Raw genomic sequence first — 18326 nt, 5'->3', positions numbered from 1 at the left:
GCAGAGTGTATACGCAGAAAATTATACCAGGTATTTTCTTCTAACCGTGTATACGAGTCTACCTTGTTTTCTGGAAACCGTGGTTCGGGACATCCTTTTGTCAAAAAAGACGTATCAAAACATAACAGCTGATCCATGCATCAGAGAAGAGCGTGTAAAAGTGTAGCCTTAAAAGTGCTGTAAATATTTTATTGTTTAATCTCCTGGAAATATAATCTATTGTGTTGTACAATGGGGCTATGTTCTTCTTGCTTTAAAGGATCTGCTGACGATGGACTTATCACCCCGGATGCGGTACGTATTTAAATTATTGAATATTATGTTTGATGAATAATGGCACTTGTTGCATTGTAGGTAAGTATGTAGCACCGATATTCTGTTGTATGAAGAAGAAGAATCAATGAGATTCAAGCACTTTGACGTTGCATGAAGAAGAAGAAGCAGAACGATTTCTAGACAAACATTTCAAATGGGCCAACCTAACATCTGCCATAATCTGAGAAATATGGGATGCAATATTTGCCAGACGAAAATAAATCTGAATTAAAATTCCAACTCCGTTCAACGATTTTTAAATCGTTGGCAGCCAAAATAATAGTCGTAGAACTGAATACAAGTTATGGTTTTCTAGTACAGGTCATTTTTCTTGGATTTTAAGATACTTTTGTTACTTCGGACCCTTTGCATTAGAACAATCAGATGGGACCTGTTATATTGGACATTTTACTTAAATCAAATTCACATAGGACCTTGAATGAAAATTACTCAAACTTTGCAAAAACAAGGCTAGTTTTAGGTGGATAGTACAGAGGATCATGCGCAATTAAGAGAATATCCATATTCTTCAACATTAACTTGTTGCATATTGGATCGGTGTATGTATTTCGACAACAAATCGCGTCATGTACAGGACATTGATAGCTTTGCTGATAGGATCTGATACTTGAATACATACATTTAACATCTAACAGAGTATCCCGTCTGTTGCAGGGCAGTCCCGTCTTGCATTATAGCAGCTAATACTGTGTATACACCTTCCATTTTTGAATCCACATCCTTAGAGATAAAAAAAGGTGAAAATTTCGGAGTAATGTCGAACCGGGGTTTCCGACTTTTCCGCCCGCCAGCAGTGGCATCGGGACGACGGATACTTTATTTGTTCGAATAATCTACAAAGTAACTTATCCGGGAATGTTATATTTCGAGAAAAGCATATTGATCTCGGGCATACCGGAAATCTTCGAATAACTGTTACCTCGCAAACAAAGGATTGCCAGTGATACCAGTGATGAGGTTTTTACGGCAGGTGAAGCGACATAGAATGAAGCATTCTGATACTTATGTCGGAAGTCTTTCGTGATAGAGTACAGAGCAATCTTTTCCGGATTATCGTTGGCTATAATCTCGAAGTCTGGAATCGTAAGGGCATTCAAATCGGGTCGATCGAAACACACCCGATATTAACTGGACATCACATCAATCGCCTCTATGGTTTACGTTAACAGACCATGCTGAGGAGAACGCAAAGGAGCCGTCACCTTAGTGCCTACCGTAAGCTGTTGAGGAATATCATTAGGAAGATTCCGAACAAAAGAAAGCTCTTCTGATCGCTTGGACTGCAGTAGCTCAATCTTACGCCGCTTGCGTTCCAACTCACGACGTTCCTCCTCTAGTACGGCTACCGAACAACATCTTGGTTTTCCCATAGTCCTTCGAATTTGGTCCCACTCAGCTCTGAAATTTAAAGATATATTTTTATTTATAAACCCGCATTCAACCCGAATTTAATTCCTCGTACCTTGTCAAATGCCTTGTTTTTCAAATCCGGTTACATTTCCCTCGGGCAAAACTGGAAGTCATTCTCGCCCTCGAGCAACGCTCGCTCGATATTGGCTTTCTTGTCCAGCAGGGCCACCGGATTGATCACCCGCAGTGCGCTCGTCCCTTCATCCAGATCTTCATAGCGTTTCTTCAAACTTTCCTTTATCTTGACGTACCGCGATATCATTTTCTTTTTCCAGAACGAGTCCAATTTTTCTCCGGAGTTAACATTCCCTTCTGTGCCGCCGAACCCGTCCCCGGGGGGGTGCCACCCTTCCGTAGGCTTCCCTTTGGTGGGATCCGATTGTTGATGACCTGTTTACTGTTTCTGAAGCGGGTCCTGTAATTTGTTTGCTTAATATAACATAACTACTTAAAATTATGCTTGTACAAACTTACCTTAACAGCGTGTCTTTCGTGTCAGATATCAGATCGGATATATACCTTAGAAATAAATTTAAATCATTAAAATTAATAATTAAACCGATGGACAACCGAAGGTCCAATCTGATAATTTGACAATGTTTTGGTAAATATCAGATTGGACTGTCACATTGCAAAACGGCCAGTCGACAGATCTGTGCGATATTTTCGAAAAGTCAGATTGGCCGTTTTGCACTACTATAATTTTTTAGTAAAAAAAAAGTAAAAATCGATCTGATTCAAATTTAACATAAAATTTAAAAGGTAAGTAATGTTAATAAACTAACAACTCGATTTGTTTACTTTTGTTAGATAGGACCATATGAAATATTTCTCTAGATTTTAATCGAAAAAATTGGGGTTGTATACAAGACACGACCGCTCGACGTAAACTACGTAAAACCAATTATAGTACACTGAACCAACTATTCTGCTCTATATAGAAGAGAAGGAACCATCCCACGACAATACTACCCAGCTTTAGCAGCATCTCCCGCTCTATGAAGGAGTAGGGACTCCACTGTCTACCGGCTGGGCCACCCCATTCATAAAACCCAGTTCAATAAAAGATAATACCCTAAAAGTAGGCAATTACCGAGGATTGGAACGCGCTGTAAGGGGAATGCATGATGCATGAAAGAACTAAATTTTTCAATAGTTTAGCGTTGATAATCAATAGTTCCAATATTACTGGCAAATTGGTGGAAAGTTTACGAATCGATTGATATATAAATCATTAAAATCCATTGAAAGATAAAGGACCTATTAATGTTACAAATCTTACATGATTTCGTGACGGTCTCCAGTTTTGAAATTCTCATTTGACACCCTGTATCTGAGTCTTCCCCTTAGACGTAGTTTACGTCAAAATCTCCACGGAAACCATACGAAGAAGTTTTCATAACACGGAGAAAAAAATATGGTAAACACAACCAAATTTTAGTTTATTTCAAACAATTTTTTGGTTGATTTAGGCACAAACAAAACCAACTAGAATTCAACATTGATTTTTTGTAGATCTGTCATTCCAGTTCAACCAATTTTTTATTTGAAATAACCAAAATATTAGTTGTTGAATTTGACAGCTGCTGGAATAAACATCGATTTAGGTTGTTTCAAACTAATTAAAATAAATAGTTTGGAATTAACAAAAACATATTTGAACCAACCATTTCATTGGTTGAAACAAACTACACACTTAGTTTTTATTTCTGCAGCTCGGCAAAAATCCGCACAGCCGTGCGCCAGCAAAATAAAAAACTGATATTTCAGCAAAAATGACGTTTGTTAGCTGATTTTCGGCAAAATATTTGCTGATTTTCAGCAATTTTGACAGAAATCTCGGCAAAAAACATGTTTGCTGGGGCACGGCTGTGCGAATCTCGGTAAAAGTTCAACATTTCGCTGATATCCCGGTAAAAAAAATTAAGTGTGTAATAATTGGTTGATGGTTTATTTACCATTTTTCTTCTTTTATATATTATAAATTCAGTAGAAAACCGAATTATAGCCGCTATCGAAATTGGATTTTTCTCACAACCCATACGTTAAACCTATAGATAGTAGAATCAATAGATGAGCGAAAGCAAGGCTGAGTCGATTTTTTTGACCGTGCACGCGCGCATATGACGTCACAGCCCTTAACATTTCCATTGAAATCGTGACGTCATGCTCGTTTGGAGACACGTTTGACAGTTCGTTTGGAGACAGAGGATTTATCTTCGCTCATCTATATATTCCACTATCTATAGTTAAACCTATAGATAGTAGAATCAATAGATGAGCGTATAGATAGTAGAATCAATAGATGAGCGAAAGCAAGGCTGAGTCGATTTTTTTGACCGTGCACGCGCGCATATGACGTCACAGCCCTTAACATTTCCATTGAAATCGTGACGTCATGCTCGTTTGGAGACACGTTTGACAGTTCGTTTGGAGACAGAGGATTTATCTTCGCTCATCTATATATTCCACTATCTATAGATGAGCGAAAGCATGGCTGAGTCGTTTTTTTGACCGTGCGCACGCGCATATGACGTCACAGCCCTTAACATTTCCATTAGGGTCTCGCCGACATTTCTCACCAACACGAATGCACGGTTGTGGTTGCAAACAATCCCATTTGATTTTGCCGTGACAGCTGCTCGTGGTTGCAAACAAACTGAGTAAAAGTGTGAGTGAAATGTGCGTGTGCGTACACGCTCGCAGAAAGCCTAATTGAAATCGTGACGTCATGCTCGTTTGGAGACACGTTTGACAGTTCGTTTGGAGACAGAGGATTTATCTTCGCTCATCTATATATTCCACTATCTATAGTTAAACCTAATTTCGGAAGTGGTGCGCTGTATAGCACATCACCAAATGAAAACAGCGCACCACTTCCGAAGTTAGGTTTAACGTTTGGATTGTGAGAAAACAAAATTCTTAGAGTAAAATCAGCAGTGATTCAAATCGTTTGGGCTGTCAGATTGACAACAGTATCCACATGAAAAGAACAAAAAACAAAATTGGCATTTGTAAGGTTCCCACGCAAAGTAATATGGGAGCTGTCGCTTTACTTTCGGAAAAATATTCTGCTCGATTATTCCTAAAGGTTGGTATCGTGTTTAAAAGAAATTTCTTTTTCTATCTCAATCACATGTTAAATTCCGTTTACTGAATCGGAAAAGTAAAGAATCGAAACAAAATTCTTTCAACAGTATCCACCTGATAAGAACAAAAAATAAAATTGAAATTTGTAAGGTTCCCACGCAAAGTAATGGGAGCTGTCATTTTACTTTCGGAAAAATATTCTGCTCGATTATTCCGTAAGTACAAGTAACATTTTGCTCCATGCAGATCAGTTGTCAAAATTCCGCTTGGTAATATTGAACAAAATTCCGTAACCTCGAGGTTGAATAGAATAGAATTATATTATTCAACTATTTTTCTAGTTATCGTTTTTTGATCATAGAGAATTGTAATTTAATTTTTAACGGAATCATAAAAAATATCGTACGATAATTACACCATGAACAATTTTTATGATTGCCTTTATAATAATTCCATTTCGGACGATACACTGAATGGGTTGTTAAGTATCGTTACCATTCAAAAAGGTTAATTTTTCCATATATTTTCGACAAGCAATTTTACCAGATATCATTAGTTTATCATAATTTTGTTGTCATGAGATGATACGGATTATAATTGTATTCAACAAAGAAGATCGATAGAAAGATTTTTGTAAATACAAATAAAGATTCCATGATTAATCCAAATTGAAAGGTGTTCAATAAACATTTAATTGTACGATAGCAGTATCACAATATGTATAATTATATTTTACAAACTACGATACATGATATGATAGTTAAAAGACACTATGATTGCTGCTACGATTGCTATAGTTTTTATTTTCAGTTCATAATACAATAGATGAGCACAAATCCCTTTCAAACGATGTTTGTATGATGAGACGCTTTGTCCATGTCCAGAAGATATGCTGCTCTCCCATCAGTTACTCTTCGCATGTTTCAACGGGGCTGCATATTCCTATAAAATAAGCCAATAATAGTGGAATAATCTGGGATTTTGCTTTTAATTTTAATAATAGTTTGAGGCACTAAAAAAATGTTTTTTTAAACTGGCATTAAATGAATAAACTCGATAAGGCAATAAAAGGTCGATTGAAAGGGCATTGCGGTTGGTTCTGCCGCCATGCGAAAAAAAACTTGCTAGTTTGTGCTAGGGGGATTATTGTATCCATAATGGTATGGCCAGTTGCAACACTGTTCAATTATTGGATCGATAGTAGGCCTTTTACATACATTAAAGAAAGTACATCATAGATTATTCTCACCTTTGAAAGTTTTTTGTAATTCGCAGTTGAATCTCCGAATTCATTGGTGTATACCTCGGTCCTTTAAGAGAATAAACGATCAATATATATATATATATATATATCACCTTTTTTCCTATAATTAAGTTTCCACTTACTTGCATTTTGACCCTAATATTGTTTTGTTTTCGGCGAATAAACTTTTTACTTTTTGAATATACATTGCCGCCGACTTTTAGAAAAAAGTTTCAATGGCGGTTGGTCCAAATACTGTTGTCGAAAGAATTGTCACTAATACACTGTAAAAGAAAACACTTAATTTTTATGTTGGGAAATAGCTATCGAAATCATTTACGATAAGATACCTTTACAATAAAATTATAGCGGGTAATCCTTACTACAGCATGTATGATCCGTTAAAAATTTTATACGATTGGGTTGTTAGTTTTGTTAATCATATAAATGTACATGTATCATACAGTATATGATGATTATAAGCCAAATGGAAAACTTAAAATACCAACTATTCGGCGTACAATTTATTTCTATTCGGGTCTCTACTTTTCAAGTCGATATCTAGGATAGGATGTGACAACTCAATTGAGACTGCCTTGTTGTTTTTTAGTCGGTTGCTCTGACGAGGTGATCGCCAGTGCAGCCAAAGTAATTTGGTACAAAATCTTTTGAATATCATGTATCAAAATTTGATGTTTTCTTCCCGTTCCATCCACTATTTATGTAAGAGAAGTGAAAGACTAACAGAGAGAAGCTTTCGCTACTGAAAAATGACTTTGAGATCGAAAATGACAGAAAGGTGAATGATAATGCTTAAAATCAACAGTTTTAAACCTTACAACCCTTGAGAATAATTTATATGGCGTTTGCAGTTCAATATAAATTTATTTCTTACCAAAAAACTGGAACTCAAAAATTTACGTATTTTGCTTAATATCAACTTTAAAAACCTGCAACACGGCCAAACTAACAACATGCTGCCCTACGGAAAACGCGCCGCTAGCAATCGAAGTAATCGATTGTCATTTTCAACCAATCAGCAACCGGTACGATTGTGACAGCAAATCGGTACGATTTTTACTGACTACTTGTCACATCCTATCCTAGGTCGATATTTACTGGCTTTTAAGTAAAAGTGACAATTTGCTCCATGCAGATCAGTTGTCTAAATACCTCTTGGTAATATAAAACAAAATTCCGTAACCTCTCTACTTTTTAAGTCGATACTGGCCTTAATTTAGGTTGGTTCAAAAGAAATTTCTTTTTCTATCTCAATCACATGTTAAATTCCGTTCACTGAATCGGGAAAGTAAAGAATCGAAACAAAATTCTTAAGCAGACCCCACACGAGGCATATATTGACAATACTTTTTCGTCAAACTTTTCATCAAACTTTTCTTCAATTTTTTCACTGATTAGCCGGCATGGCCGTAGCTGAAGAAAAACTCAATTTTTTCTTGAACTAATACGAATCAAATAGCGGTATAACGCACAAAACACGCACACACTCAACCGTCATTGACTCCTGTGGGCAAACTGCAGGGGGAGATGTGGGAAAATATTGAAAAGGATATCAAAGTTGTCTGGTTTCTATTAATATTTACTTCAATTTTTTAGGCTCGCACTCACACCATCAATCTTTTCTTCAATAATCAAGAGTTTGTCAAACTTTTTCCGTCGTGTGGGGTCTGCTTTACAGCAGTATCCACATGAAAAGAACAAAAACAAAATTGGCATTTGTAAGGTTCCCACGCAAAGTAATGGGAGCTGTCACTTTACTTTCGGAAAAATATTCTGCTCGATTATTCCGTAAGTAAAAGTGACAATTTGCTCCATGCAGATCAGTTGTCAAAATTCCTCGTGGTAATATTGAACAAAATTCCGTAACCTCTCTACTTTTTAAGTCGATACTGGCCTTATCACAAAATAAAATTGCGAATAGAAATATTGTGTTTATTATACAGTAGAAGAAAAGTCCAACCCCGTACTGCTTACTGTTTTTAATTCAATTGCTTCTAGAATTTTTGGGAAGAGTTTTAAAAACTTCTTCGTATGGTTTCCCGTGGAGATTTTTTGGCGCTTTGATGTTGCGATGAAGAAGAAGAAGCAGAAAGATGATAATCGAAATAATCTCCACGTACTGCTTACCCCGTACTGCTTACCGTTTTCAATTAAATTGCTTCTAGAATTTTTGAGAAGAGTTTTAAAAACTTCTTCGTATGGTTTCCCGTGGAGATTTTTTTGATTATCATCTTTCTGCTTCTTCTTCTTAATGCAACATCAAAGCGCCAATCGTGAATAAGGACAAAAGTCACAAGTAGGTATCCTATGGGTCTGTCTCATTTGGAGAATTAAACTTAAAAGTGACAGTTCGAAAATAAGCAAATATCCCGGTCATAAGAATGGCTGGTGCTACCAAGCAATTCCAATAAGACATCGATGCAAAATGATTCGATATCTGTCAAAAGTAATCTTGCTCTGCGAGCAGGGTTATTCGATAATTATTGAAATGTCACTTTTAAGTTTAATTTCAGTTTAATTATCCAAATGAGACAGACCCTAAGAGATGTGCGAATACTTTTCCAGACGATTTAGCAACGCTGTTACTTTCGTAAACAAACGCTGCCAGCACTTGCCGTGGCGCAAAATGTTGGAGCTCGAACATGACTTTGCGTATAATGGCATTTTCAGATTTCGTTATCTAAGGGTGAAATCAGGAGTGATTCAGTTTCATTCTAAATTTTCGACCACTATTCTAGTTTGAATCTGGAGCAAAATAGAACAAACTCGCTGGTTTCCCAGCAGTGTTCTATTCATGTTTTTCAAATTTCCAATTAATTGAAATCATTATGTTACTGCCAAGAAAGGCGCCGGAATTGCAAAGTGGATTGATCCGTAGATAAAATGACGCATCCATACACCAAAACAATTGGCGCTTTGATGTTGCATGAAGAAGAAGAAGCAGAAAGATGATAATCGAAAAAATCTCCACGGGAAACCATACGAAGAAGTTTTTAAAACTCTTCTCAAAAATTCTAAAAGGAATTTAATTAAAAACGGTAAGCAGTACGGGGTTGGACTTTTCTTCTACTGTATAATAACCACAATATTTCTTTTCGAAATTTTATTTTCTAATATTACACTTAAAACATAGTATAAGAAAAGTCCAACCCCGTACTGCTTACCGTTTTTAATTAAATTGCTTTTAGAATTTTTGAGAAGAATTTTAAAAACTTCTTCGTATGGTTTCCCGTGGAGATTTTTTCGATTATCATCTTTCTGCTTCTTCTTCTTCATGCAACATCAAAGCGCCAATTGAAAAATATTTGAATCTCGTGATGCAATCGTGGTTTAAATCTGCAGAAAAAAGAACTGAGCGTTATACCAGTTTTATTTTGACAGTTGACTGGTATAAAAAATGAATGTAGAATAGCTGCAGGGAAAATTAATGTTTCAGATTCATATTCAAACTGACAGCCCCGAACGATTTGAATCACTGCTGATTTTACTCTAATAGCCTATTCAGATTGGGCTATTTATGACTTTGTTAAGTGAGAGGGTATCCAATTACACGTAAAAAAATTGAGGAAAATGAGGAAACATGGAAACGTCAAGATATATTATCTTGCTGCAGTCTGAACACCTCGTAATAATTGGATACCCTCTCACTTAACAAAGTCATAAATAGCCCAATCTGAGACGATCCCCACCAATGTGTATCCAAATGAGTGTCTAGTATAGGAACGAAATGCGTTCATATTTTATTTATGCACTTGTTCTCGCACCGGTTGTTTCTATCAAGGTTGTTGAAGTGCAATCATGCTTCGCACCGGTGGTGAATATCCGGTTGCTATATTGAGGCAAACACGGAAATAAATAAAATCAGGAAAAAAATATTATTTATTTTCAGATATTTCAGAACGCGCTCCAACTTTTGTAATATAAATATGTGCGTAATACATTTTGTGATTATCAGATTAGCTAGACACACATCTGCTAGGTGGCGCTAGCTTATATGCAATAATTTAGTGAGGTGGATATCTTGAGATCTATAAGACTTAGAAAGATTTTGTCTTCTACAACGTTGTTCGTGTAACCATAACATTTATGATGGAGACTAGTTTAGTTTGGAATTCATACGCATAGCGGCGCTAGTATATGAGAAATAACATGTTAGGTTAAATATTTCTAAATCCGTTAGAGTTAGAAAGTGGCCATCTTCTACAAAGTTATCCGAATTATCTGTTAGGTTGGTTATTATGTAAGATTTAAAAGGGGAGTCAAAACCAGAAGTTTAGTTTGAGACCGCAATACTCGTTGGCGCTCGAGTTGAGTCGAATCGAGTCAAGTACGAGACACTGAAGATGGTCTTACTGTAGTATCTGTCAAAGGTACAACCAAGTGGTGGAATTAAATGGAATTGTACGAACTCGTCTTATGGCAAGTTACTTTGTAGAATACGGCAATATTCTGAAAATTCCAGATTTTGAGATATTTAACCTATCAGTTTATTTTTTATACACTAGCGCTAAGCGATTGTGTTTAAAACTAAACTTGCTAGCATCATGACGGTTTTCACCATCCGAACAACTTTGTGGAATACGGCAATATTCAAAAAAATTCAGTTTTCGAAATATCTAACCTAGCAGGTTATTTCTTATACACCAAGCGGTTATATCTTAATCTAAACCTGCGTTGGTCATAATGGTTTTGACCACCCGAACAACTTTGTAGAAGGCGGCAATATTCTAAAAATTACATATTTTGAGATACCTGACCTATCAGGTTATTTCCAATACACTAGCGCCGCCAAGCGGTTGTATTATTAACTAAACTTGCTTTCGTCATGATGGTTTTAATCATCCGAACAATTTTGTAGAAGACGGCAATAATCTTAAGATTTCAACTATCGAAATATCTAACCTTTTAGGTTATTTCCAATTCACTAGCGCCGCCAAGCGGTTGTATTTCAAATTAAACTTATTTTCGTCATGATGGTTTTGACCACCCGAACAACTTTGTAGAAGACGCCAATATTCTAAAAATTCCAGATTTCGAGTTATCTAACCTATCAGGTTATTTCATATGCGCTAGCGCCGCCAATCAGTTGAAATCCAAATGAAACTGACCTCCATCACAATGGTTTTGATGATTAATACCCGAACAATTTTTCAGCAGACGGCAGATTTTTTATTTATGGGTTACTTTATATTTCCGTGTGATGGTTTGGCAACGGTTGGAGCGGGTCGCCAAATTTGCTAACTCGCTATTCACCGAAGGTTGCGTTTACATTTCCCAAACCCGTTTACCAACGACCGGTGCGCGTTCGCGTCATGATAGAAGTTGCTAGTTTGGCTTTATTTACGCACTGGTGGGCATCGTCTGAATAGGCTATTACGAGGTGTTCAGACTGCAGCAAGATAATATATCTTGACGTTTCCATGTTTCCTCATTTGCACGCTAATACAGGGTTGAATTCAATAAGAGTTTTAAAATTTAATTTGCGAAATCAAGCATTTGTGTGGCGACAATCGAACATTTTTTTCTGAACAAAGTTTCTACGAAAAAAAATATAAAAAAAAATATGAAAAGGGATTTTCGAAGAATATTTGAAGCTCTCATTAAGCATAATGAGCGAAGCTACATTCATTAGTTGGGTGCGCCGTTCTTCGGGGAATCAGACTATTCCTCAATTTATTTTTAAGTTTAAAAAGTATTTTGATTCTGTACTATGATCGAACGGATTTTCAAGAAATATTATCGAACTAAAATGTATTTCCACCAGTATCTCCATGTATGAAGGGCAACTCAGCAATTTAATTTTTTTTTCAAAAATGGAAACTGAACCATTGCGTTCTACTCGACAATCAATGATACAGCTTCTAACAAAATCGAATCGTGTGAATGTGATATAATTTAAACTAGATTTTGGATGAATTAATGCATTACCAATCCATGTTTTATTTAAGGTTATTCTACTTTATATATACATCCCATTCAAATCGTACAGTTGTCCCACGTGAAAAATGTTGAAATCCAAAGTATATTAAGCCATTCAAGGAGCAGAATTGAAACAATTTATGAAATCATGTTTATTCATCAAATATATTCGTTTTACAACCATTCCTACGTTTTAAATTGTCTTCCGCATTGGCCCTTGAACTTTGAAAATTTATTCGATTTGTTCTATTAAATCTAGGTTTAAGTTAAATACTTCATGTTAATTCTAGAGAGCATCTGTTTTTAAACAATTCATGTTAAATAAGTGGAGAATAAATAATTATCATCATTATTTTTCATCATATAAAATGCTTTCCACAAAATAATCACAATCCGAGTTATTATTCAGCGCTCAGAAGATTTCCATCTCGACCCTGCTGCGACAGAAAGAGCATGACTGTCAACTACGAAACGAAATGAAAACAGAGAGAATTTTCTCTCTGGCAAAGAGAGCGTAACGCTTGTCAGTTTTGTTTTGTTGAATTTCTCCCTGCATTCCAGTTAGAACGAAAGCTCTCTCGTAATAATTGTTCGTAATAAATTCTTTATGACTCTTTTTAGCGGGTATCTTTTGACAGCGCAAAATGTATGGAATATTACGTAAATAATGACATCATAAAGCGTATTTATCCTGAAACGCCAATTATTATGTCATTAATGGCGTAATCTGAATAGGCTATAACGTCCAACAGTGCATTATCACTAAAATAAAAGTGTACACTGACAAAAATCCAATCATATCCATTATGTGTGGCACACATAAATTTTGACTTTCGCATTTCCCACATAACGGCTATGTGAATTCGCATAGCATGTATGTGGAAACACACATAACCGTTATTAACTAATAACCTTTATGTGGATTCACCTATAGTGAGTGGTAAATGAACAAATGGACAAAGTACCATGAATAAACTAGACTACTTGAACTAGCCAATGTAAAACAAATTGTTTATTTGACAAAACTTTTCGTAAAATCTTTTTCATTATAATCGCAATACCTTTCAATCCGCTACAATAACAATGTTCATTTGGCTCAGATTCTGACAGCTCTCAATGCTCGATTGGCTCAAGATGGCCGCTTTCGCATATCTCTGCATGTAGGATCCCTAGTCACAAGAGAGTCCTTTGGGCTCATTCACAAATTTCATAACGCGAATAAACACAGATTTGAACCCCCACCCACCCTTCTGTGACTTGTTTGTAACATTTCCTTTACTACCTACCCCCATCTGTAACGCATAACGTCCTTTTTGTTATGGCGGGAGAATTTTTATGCACACTTTTGTTTTCGATATTTTATCAAAATTAAACACTCAATCATGCATCAACATAACTATGTGGTATGCTTGAGATACCTGCTTGATTGAAGGGACTCGAAAAAGAATTTATTTGCGGTAACTAACTAAATATAAAAATGTTCGCATTAACGATTGCGCCCTAACACTGGTTTTAGAACGATGCAGAGTACACGAGCTTTGTTCGCCAGTGACAGGCGTATGAGGCCCTTGTTGTTTATAACTAAGTACTACTAGGGATCCTACATTATTTATACACTATAGGATCCCTAACTACTACCACCTACTACTACTGCAAGAGAAGTCCAAAAAAATGGGATAAAATATAAATAACAATTCAGGGATGCCTGAACATGAAATTTTATGTAAATTCGCGATATGGTCAAACGTAAAAAAAATAACCTTATATGTATGTTATGGCAAAAAAACCATTCGAAAATACTTATACTCTTCATCATGCCACCTAATGAATGATCCCATATCAAAAAGCTAATAACATTCATACACTCCAAATAATCTAAACGTTGTTTCCACCTGAATTTTCAGGTACATTTTACGTGCACACGTTACTGAAAATGCTTCTAAAAATTCAGGTGAAACTTACGTGTCCGGCACGGCAAATACTGGATAAAGCGTACTTTGCGTACCTGAAGGAATAAAATAGACCCCATCTTGCGGTCCTTAGCCTCTTACCCAGCAACTCATATCCCTACCTCCCCGTGGTGCTGGCCGGGATACGAGCAACCTTATAGTACGTTCAGATTATGAGCTATATCACTTGATATAGCGAATCTTGACATGAGATGTCATATGCATTATTTCCAGGGAAAACTAGATGTACAAACATTGATGTCAAGATGCTCTATATCAAGTGATATAGCTCATAATCTGAACGTACTATTAGGGAAGATCGGGTAACCAACCCCGGTGGGAACTATGGTTGTATGCTGACAGGGAAGGGGGGGTTTGCTTCTCTCCGGATGTGCAAATCTTACTGAGCGTCTGTTCTCCATGTCAGGATCGGCTCACAACAGCGTCTGTTCTCCATGTTATGGGCGGCTGATCATCGTCCGAGTGCCAGCGAGGGACTCTAAGTGAAACTGTGCACCATGGTCCACCGGGAATAAAGAGGAATGGTCCTCCGGAAATTTAGGGGGTTTGGTGTCAGGCCCTGCAAGCCAGCCTTTAAAAAAACATACGCAACGAACAATCAACAAGAGAGTACGGACCGAATCCATCAGGGAAGACCACTGCGACGAAAAGGGACTAGCGATTGGAAACTCGGTTCGTGGAACTGCAAATCTCTCAACTTCATCGGGAGCACACGCATACTTGCTGATGTGCTCAAGGACCGTGGATTCGGCATCGTAGCACTACAGGAGGTTTGTTGGAAGGGATCAATGGTTCGAACGTTTAGAGGTAATCACTATCTACCAGAGCTGCGGCAACACACACGAGCTGGGAACAGCTTTCATAGTGATGAACGATATGAAAAGGCGCGTGATCGGGTGGTGGTCGATCAATGAAAGAATGTGCAGGTTGAGGATCAAAGGCCGGTTCTTCAACTTCAGCATAATCAACGTCCATAGCTCACACTCCGGAAGCACTGATTATGATAAGGACGCATTCTACGCGCAGCTGGAACGTGAATACGACAGCTGCCCAAGCCACGACGTCAAAATCATCATAGGAGATTTGAACGCTCAGGTTGGCCAAGAGGAGGAGTTTAGACCGACTATTGGGAAGTTCAGCGCTCACCGGCTGACGAACGAAAACGGCCTACGACTAATTGATTTCGCCGCCTCTAAGAATATGACCATTCGCAGCACCTACATCCAACACAGCCTCCCGTATCGGTACACCTGGAGATCACCACTGCAGACAGAATCACAAATCGACCACGTTCTGATTGATGGACGGCACTTCTCCGACATTATCGACGTCAGGACATATCGTGGCGCTGACATCGACTCTGACCACTATCTGGTGATGGTTAAACTGCGCCCAAAACTATCCGTCATCAACAATGTTCGGTACCGACGACCGCCGCGGTACGACCTAGAGCGACTGAAGCAACCTCTGATGTCGCCACTGCATACGCGCAGCATCTCGAGGCAGCGTTGCCGTAAGAGGGTGAGCTCGATGGGGCCCCTCTTGAGGACTGCTGGAATGCAGTTAAAGCAGCCATTAACGACGCAGCGGAGGACAACGTCGGGTATAAGGGACGAACTCGACGGAACGATTGGTTCGACGAAGAGTGCAGACAGATTCTGGAGGAGAAGGACGCAGCGCGGGCGGTCGCGCTGCAGCATGGTACCCCACAGAACGTGGAACGTTATAGACGGAAGCGGAGACAGCAGACCCGCCTTTTCAGGAGAAGAAACGTCGCCTGGAAGAAGTGGAGTGCGAGGAGATGGAACAGCTGTGCCGTTCTCAAGAAACGGACGCTCAACGCATCCCGCAAAGGCTTCGTGCCGCGAGCCGAAATGTGCCGGGATAAGGATGGGAGCATCTTGACGGACGAACGTGTGGTGATCGAAAGGTGGAAGCAGCACTACGAGGAACATTTGAATGGCGCTGAGAGTACAGGCAGTGAAAGTCAAGGCAGCGGAGGAAATGACTACGTCAGTTCAGCGGACGATGGAAGCCAACCAGCCCCCAACTTGAGGGAAGTTAAGGATGCCATTCAACAGCTAAAGACCAATAAAGCATTTGGTAAGGATGGTATCGGAGCTGAGCTCATCAAGATGGGCCCGGAAAAGCTGGCCACTTGCCTGTATAAATTGATAGTCAGAATCTGGCAAACTGAACAGCTACCGGAGGAGTGGAAGGAATGGGTTATATGCCCCATCTACAAGAAAGGCGACAAGCTGGAGTGTGAGAACTTTCGAGCGATCACCATCCTTAATCATCTTCCGTCGTCTGTCACAATTAGTGAACGAGTTCGTGGGAAGTCATCAAGCCTGCTTCGTTGACGGCCGCCCGACAACGGACCACATCTTTACTGTACGGCAAATCCTTCAAAAATGCCGTGAATACCAGGTCCCAACGCATCATCTGTTCGCTGATTTTAAGGCGACATACGACAGTATAGACCGCGTAGAGCTATGGAAAATTATGGACGAGAACAGCTCCCCTGGGAAGCTTACCAGACTGATCAAAGCAACGGTGGATGGTGTGCAAAACTGTGTAAAGATTTCGGGCGAACACTCCAGTTCGTTCGAATCGCGCCGGGGACTAAGACAAGGTGATGGACTTTCGTGCCTGTTGTTCAACATTGCGCTAGAAGGTGTCATGCGGAGAGCCGGGTGTAACAGCCGGGGTACGATTTTCAACAGATCCAGTCAATTTATTTGTTTCGCGGATGACATGGACATTGTCGGCCGAACATTTGCAAAGGTGGCAAAACTGTACACCCGCCTGAAACGTGAAGCAACAAAAGTTGGACTGGTAGTGAATTCGTCAAAGACAAAGTACATGCTTGTGGGCGGAACCGGGCTCGCCTGGGAAGCAGTTACGATAGACGGGGTGGAATTCGTCTACCTCGGATCCTTGCTAACGGCTGATAACAATGTTAGTCGTGAAATACGAAGGCGCAACATCTGTGGAAGTCGGGCCTACTACTCGAAGAGGACTTGCAAGCACTCGGAGTATTCGAGAGACGGGTGCTTAAGACCATCTTTCCTCTCCTACAGGTTCCCCAGAGGCGCCCCAGCGACTCTAAGATCCATTTTTTGGATTGTTTTTTTTTTCTTGACGTATCAGAACAGTTCTGGATTAAAATCATGATGTCAAAAAGCTTGTGGACATCTCGTGTATCTATCATTTTATTTTTTGCAGTTCATAACCCCGCAAATGATATAAAACAATTAAGTTCATCCGAACATTATCAAATTGCATATATATATATCGATATCGGGCAGAATTTTAAATTTTTGCCATTATTACTGATAGACTACAGTAATTTATTACCTAATATTATAATCTCATTATCTTATATTTACAGACCATAAGACGACAACAGCAATTGGAAGCGGCTGAGCGTCGGCGAGTAGAGAATGAATCGAGAGGAATCAAGGATGTTGACAAAGTACGCCGTATGCAGCAAAAAGCGGAAGAAACAGCTAGAAGGGAAGATGAAGCAGCACGAATGGGCGGTGGACAACCTGCTTTGAGGGTAACACTTTGACAAAAAAAAAATCAAAAGGTGAATCTAATAATTATCTCTCAATTTTTAGTGGCAGCAAGATTAATGAAAACATCACGATGCTTATTACGTCAACCAAAAATCAAGATATGTGCATTGGGTAGTTCATCGTTTCTTTATTCAAATATTCAATACGTTGTGTCTTGTAGATATAGATAATGTGCATGATTCAAGTTTGGAAATTCCACATAAAAGCAAGATTTAAGTTAAGTACATATACATTATGTACTTCATTTTTTGTCTATAACTTTTATACCTTAATCAAACTTTATCCTATGATATAGATTGCAGTATGAATAGACGATCCTATACGATCATTCACACTTAAAATAAATCGCAGATTTCTGTGAAATTTCACCGAAATCTCAACAGCAGAACTGTTCGGTGAATATTTTTACAGATTTTCTGTGGTTTTGACAGTTGAACAAAGGAAAAATCGCTGAAAATTTTGTGAAATAATTACCGCTAAATTATGCTGTTGAGATTTCGATGAATTGAAGCAAAAATCACCGAAATCTGTTAAATGATTTAAGTGTGTTGGATTCGCTTATATCCAGCTTTTCGCGCACGGTAATGGCGGCTTCTGTGGGTTTCAAAGTGTATCCGTCCCTGTACTTCTTTGACATCAGGCTTGGGTTTGACAATCCGTTTTCCTCTTTTTCCAGGATAAGAGGAGAGGTTCATCAAAATGTCAAACCCAAGCCAGATGTCCAAGGAGTACAGTGTCAAACCCATGCCAGAT

General features: G+C 38.4%; 1 protein-coding gene and 1 long non-coding RNA gene across 2 annotated transcripts; one reads left to right on the top strand and one right to left on the bottom strand.

Moving 5' to 3' along the window:
* The first annotated feature begins 100 nt into the window (after positions 1–100).
* Positions 101–17797, top strand: LOC134225760 (small VCP/p97-interacting protein-like). Its single transcript, XM_062706113.1, has 3 exons — positions 101–294; positions 17384–17554; positions 17616–17797. Exons 1-3 carry the CDS (start codon positions 232–234, stop codon positions 17628–17630), a joined length of 249 nt encoding a protein of 82 aa, XP_062562097.1. The 5' UTR covers positions 101–231; the 3' UTR covers positions 17631–17797.
* Positions 1192–2401, bottom strand: LOC134225246 (uncharacterized). Its single transcript, XR_009983206.1, has 3 exons — positions 2221–2401; positions 1799–2161; positions 1192–1734 (listed from the first exon to the last, which is right to left on the bottom strand). It is a non-coding gene; the product is annotated as an uncharacterized LOC134225246 (long non-coding RNA).
* Positions 17798–18326: the final 529 nt, after the last annotated feature.

Source organism: Armigeres subalbatus, chromosome 3, assembly GCF_024139115.2.
Source record: "Armigeres subalbatus isolate Guangzhou_Male chromosome 3, GZ_Asu_2, whole genome shotgun sequence".
NCBI classification, from domain to species: domain Eukaryota; kingdom Metazoa; phylum Arthropoda; class Insecta; order Diptera; family Culicidae; genus Armigeres; species Armigeres subalbatus.
The sequence above is the reverse complement of the archived record's forward strand: the minus strand, read 5'-3'. Positions and strand labels throughout refer to the sequence as shown.

Bases quoted from the DNA above. Each gene is read 5' to 3' on its own strand.
- LOC134225760 (XM_062706113.1), top strand. From the start codon at position 232: ATGGGGCTATGTTCTTCTTGCTTTAAAGGATCTGCTGACGATGGACTT. The intron at 295-17,383 runs GTACGTATTTAA...TTATATTTACAG, and splicing joins GACTTATCACCCCGGATGCG to ACCATAAGACGACAACAGCA.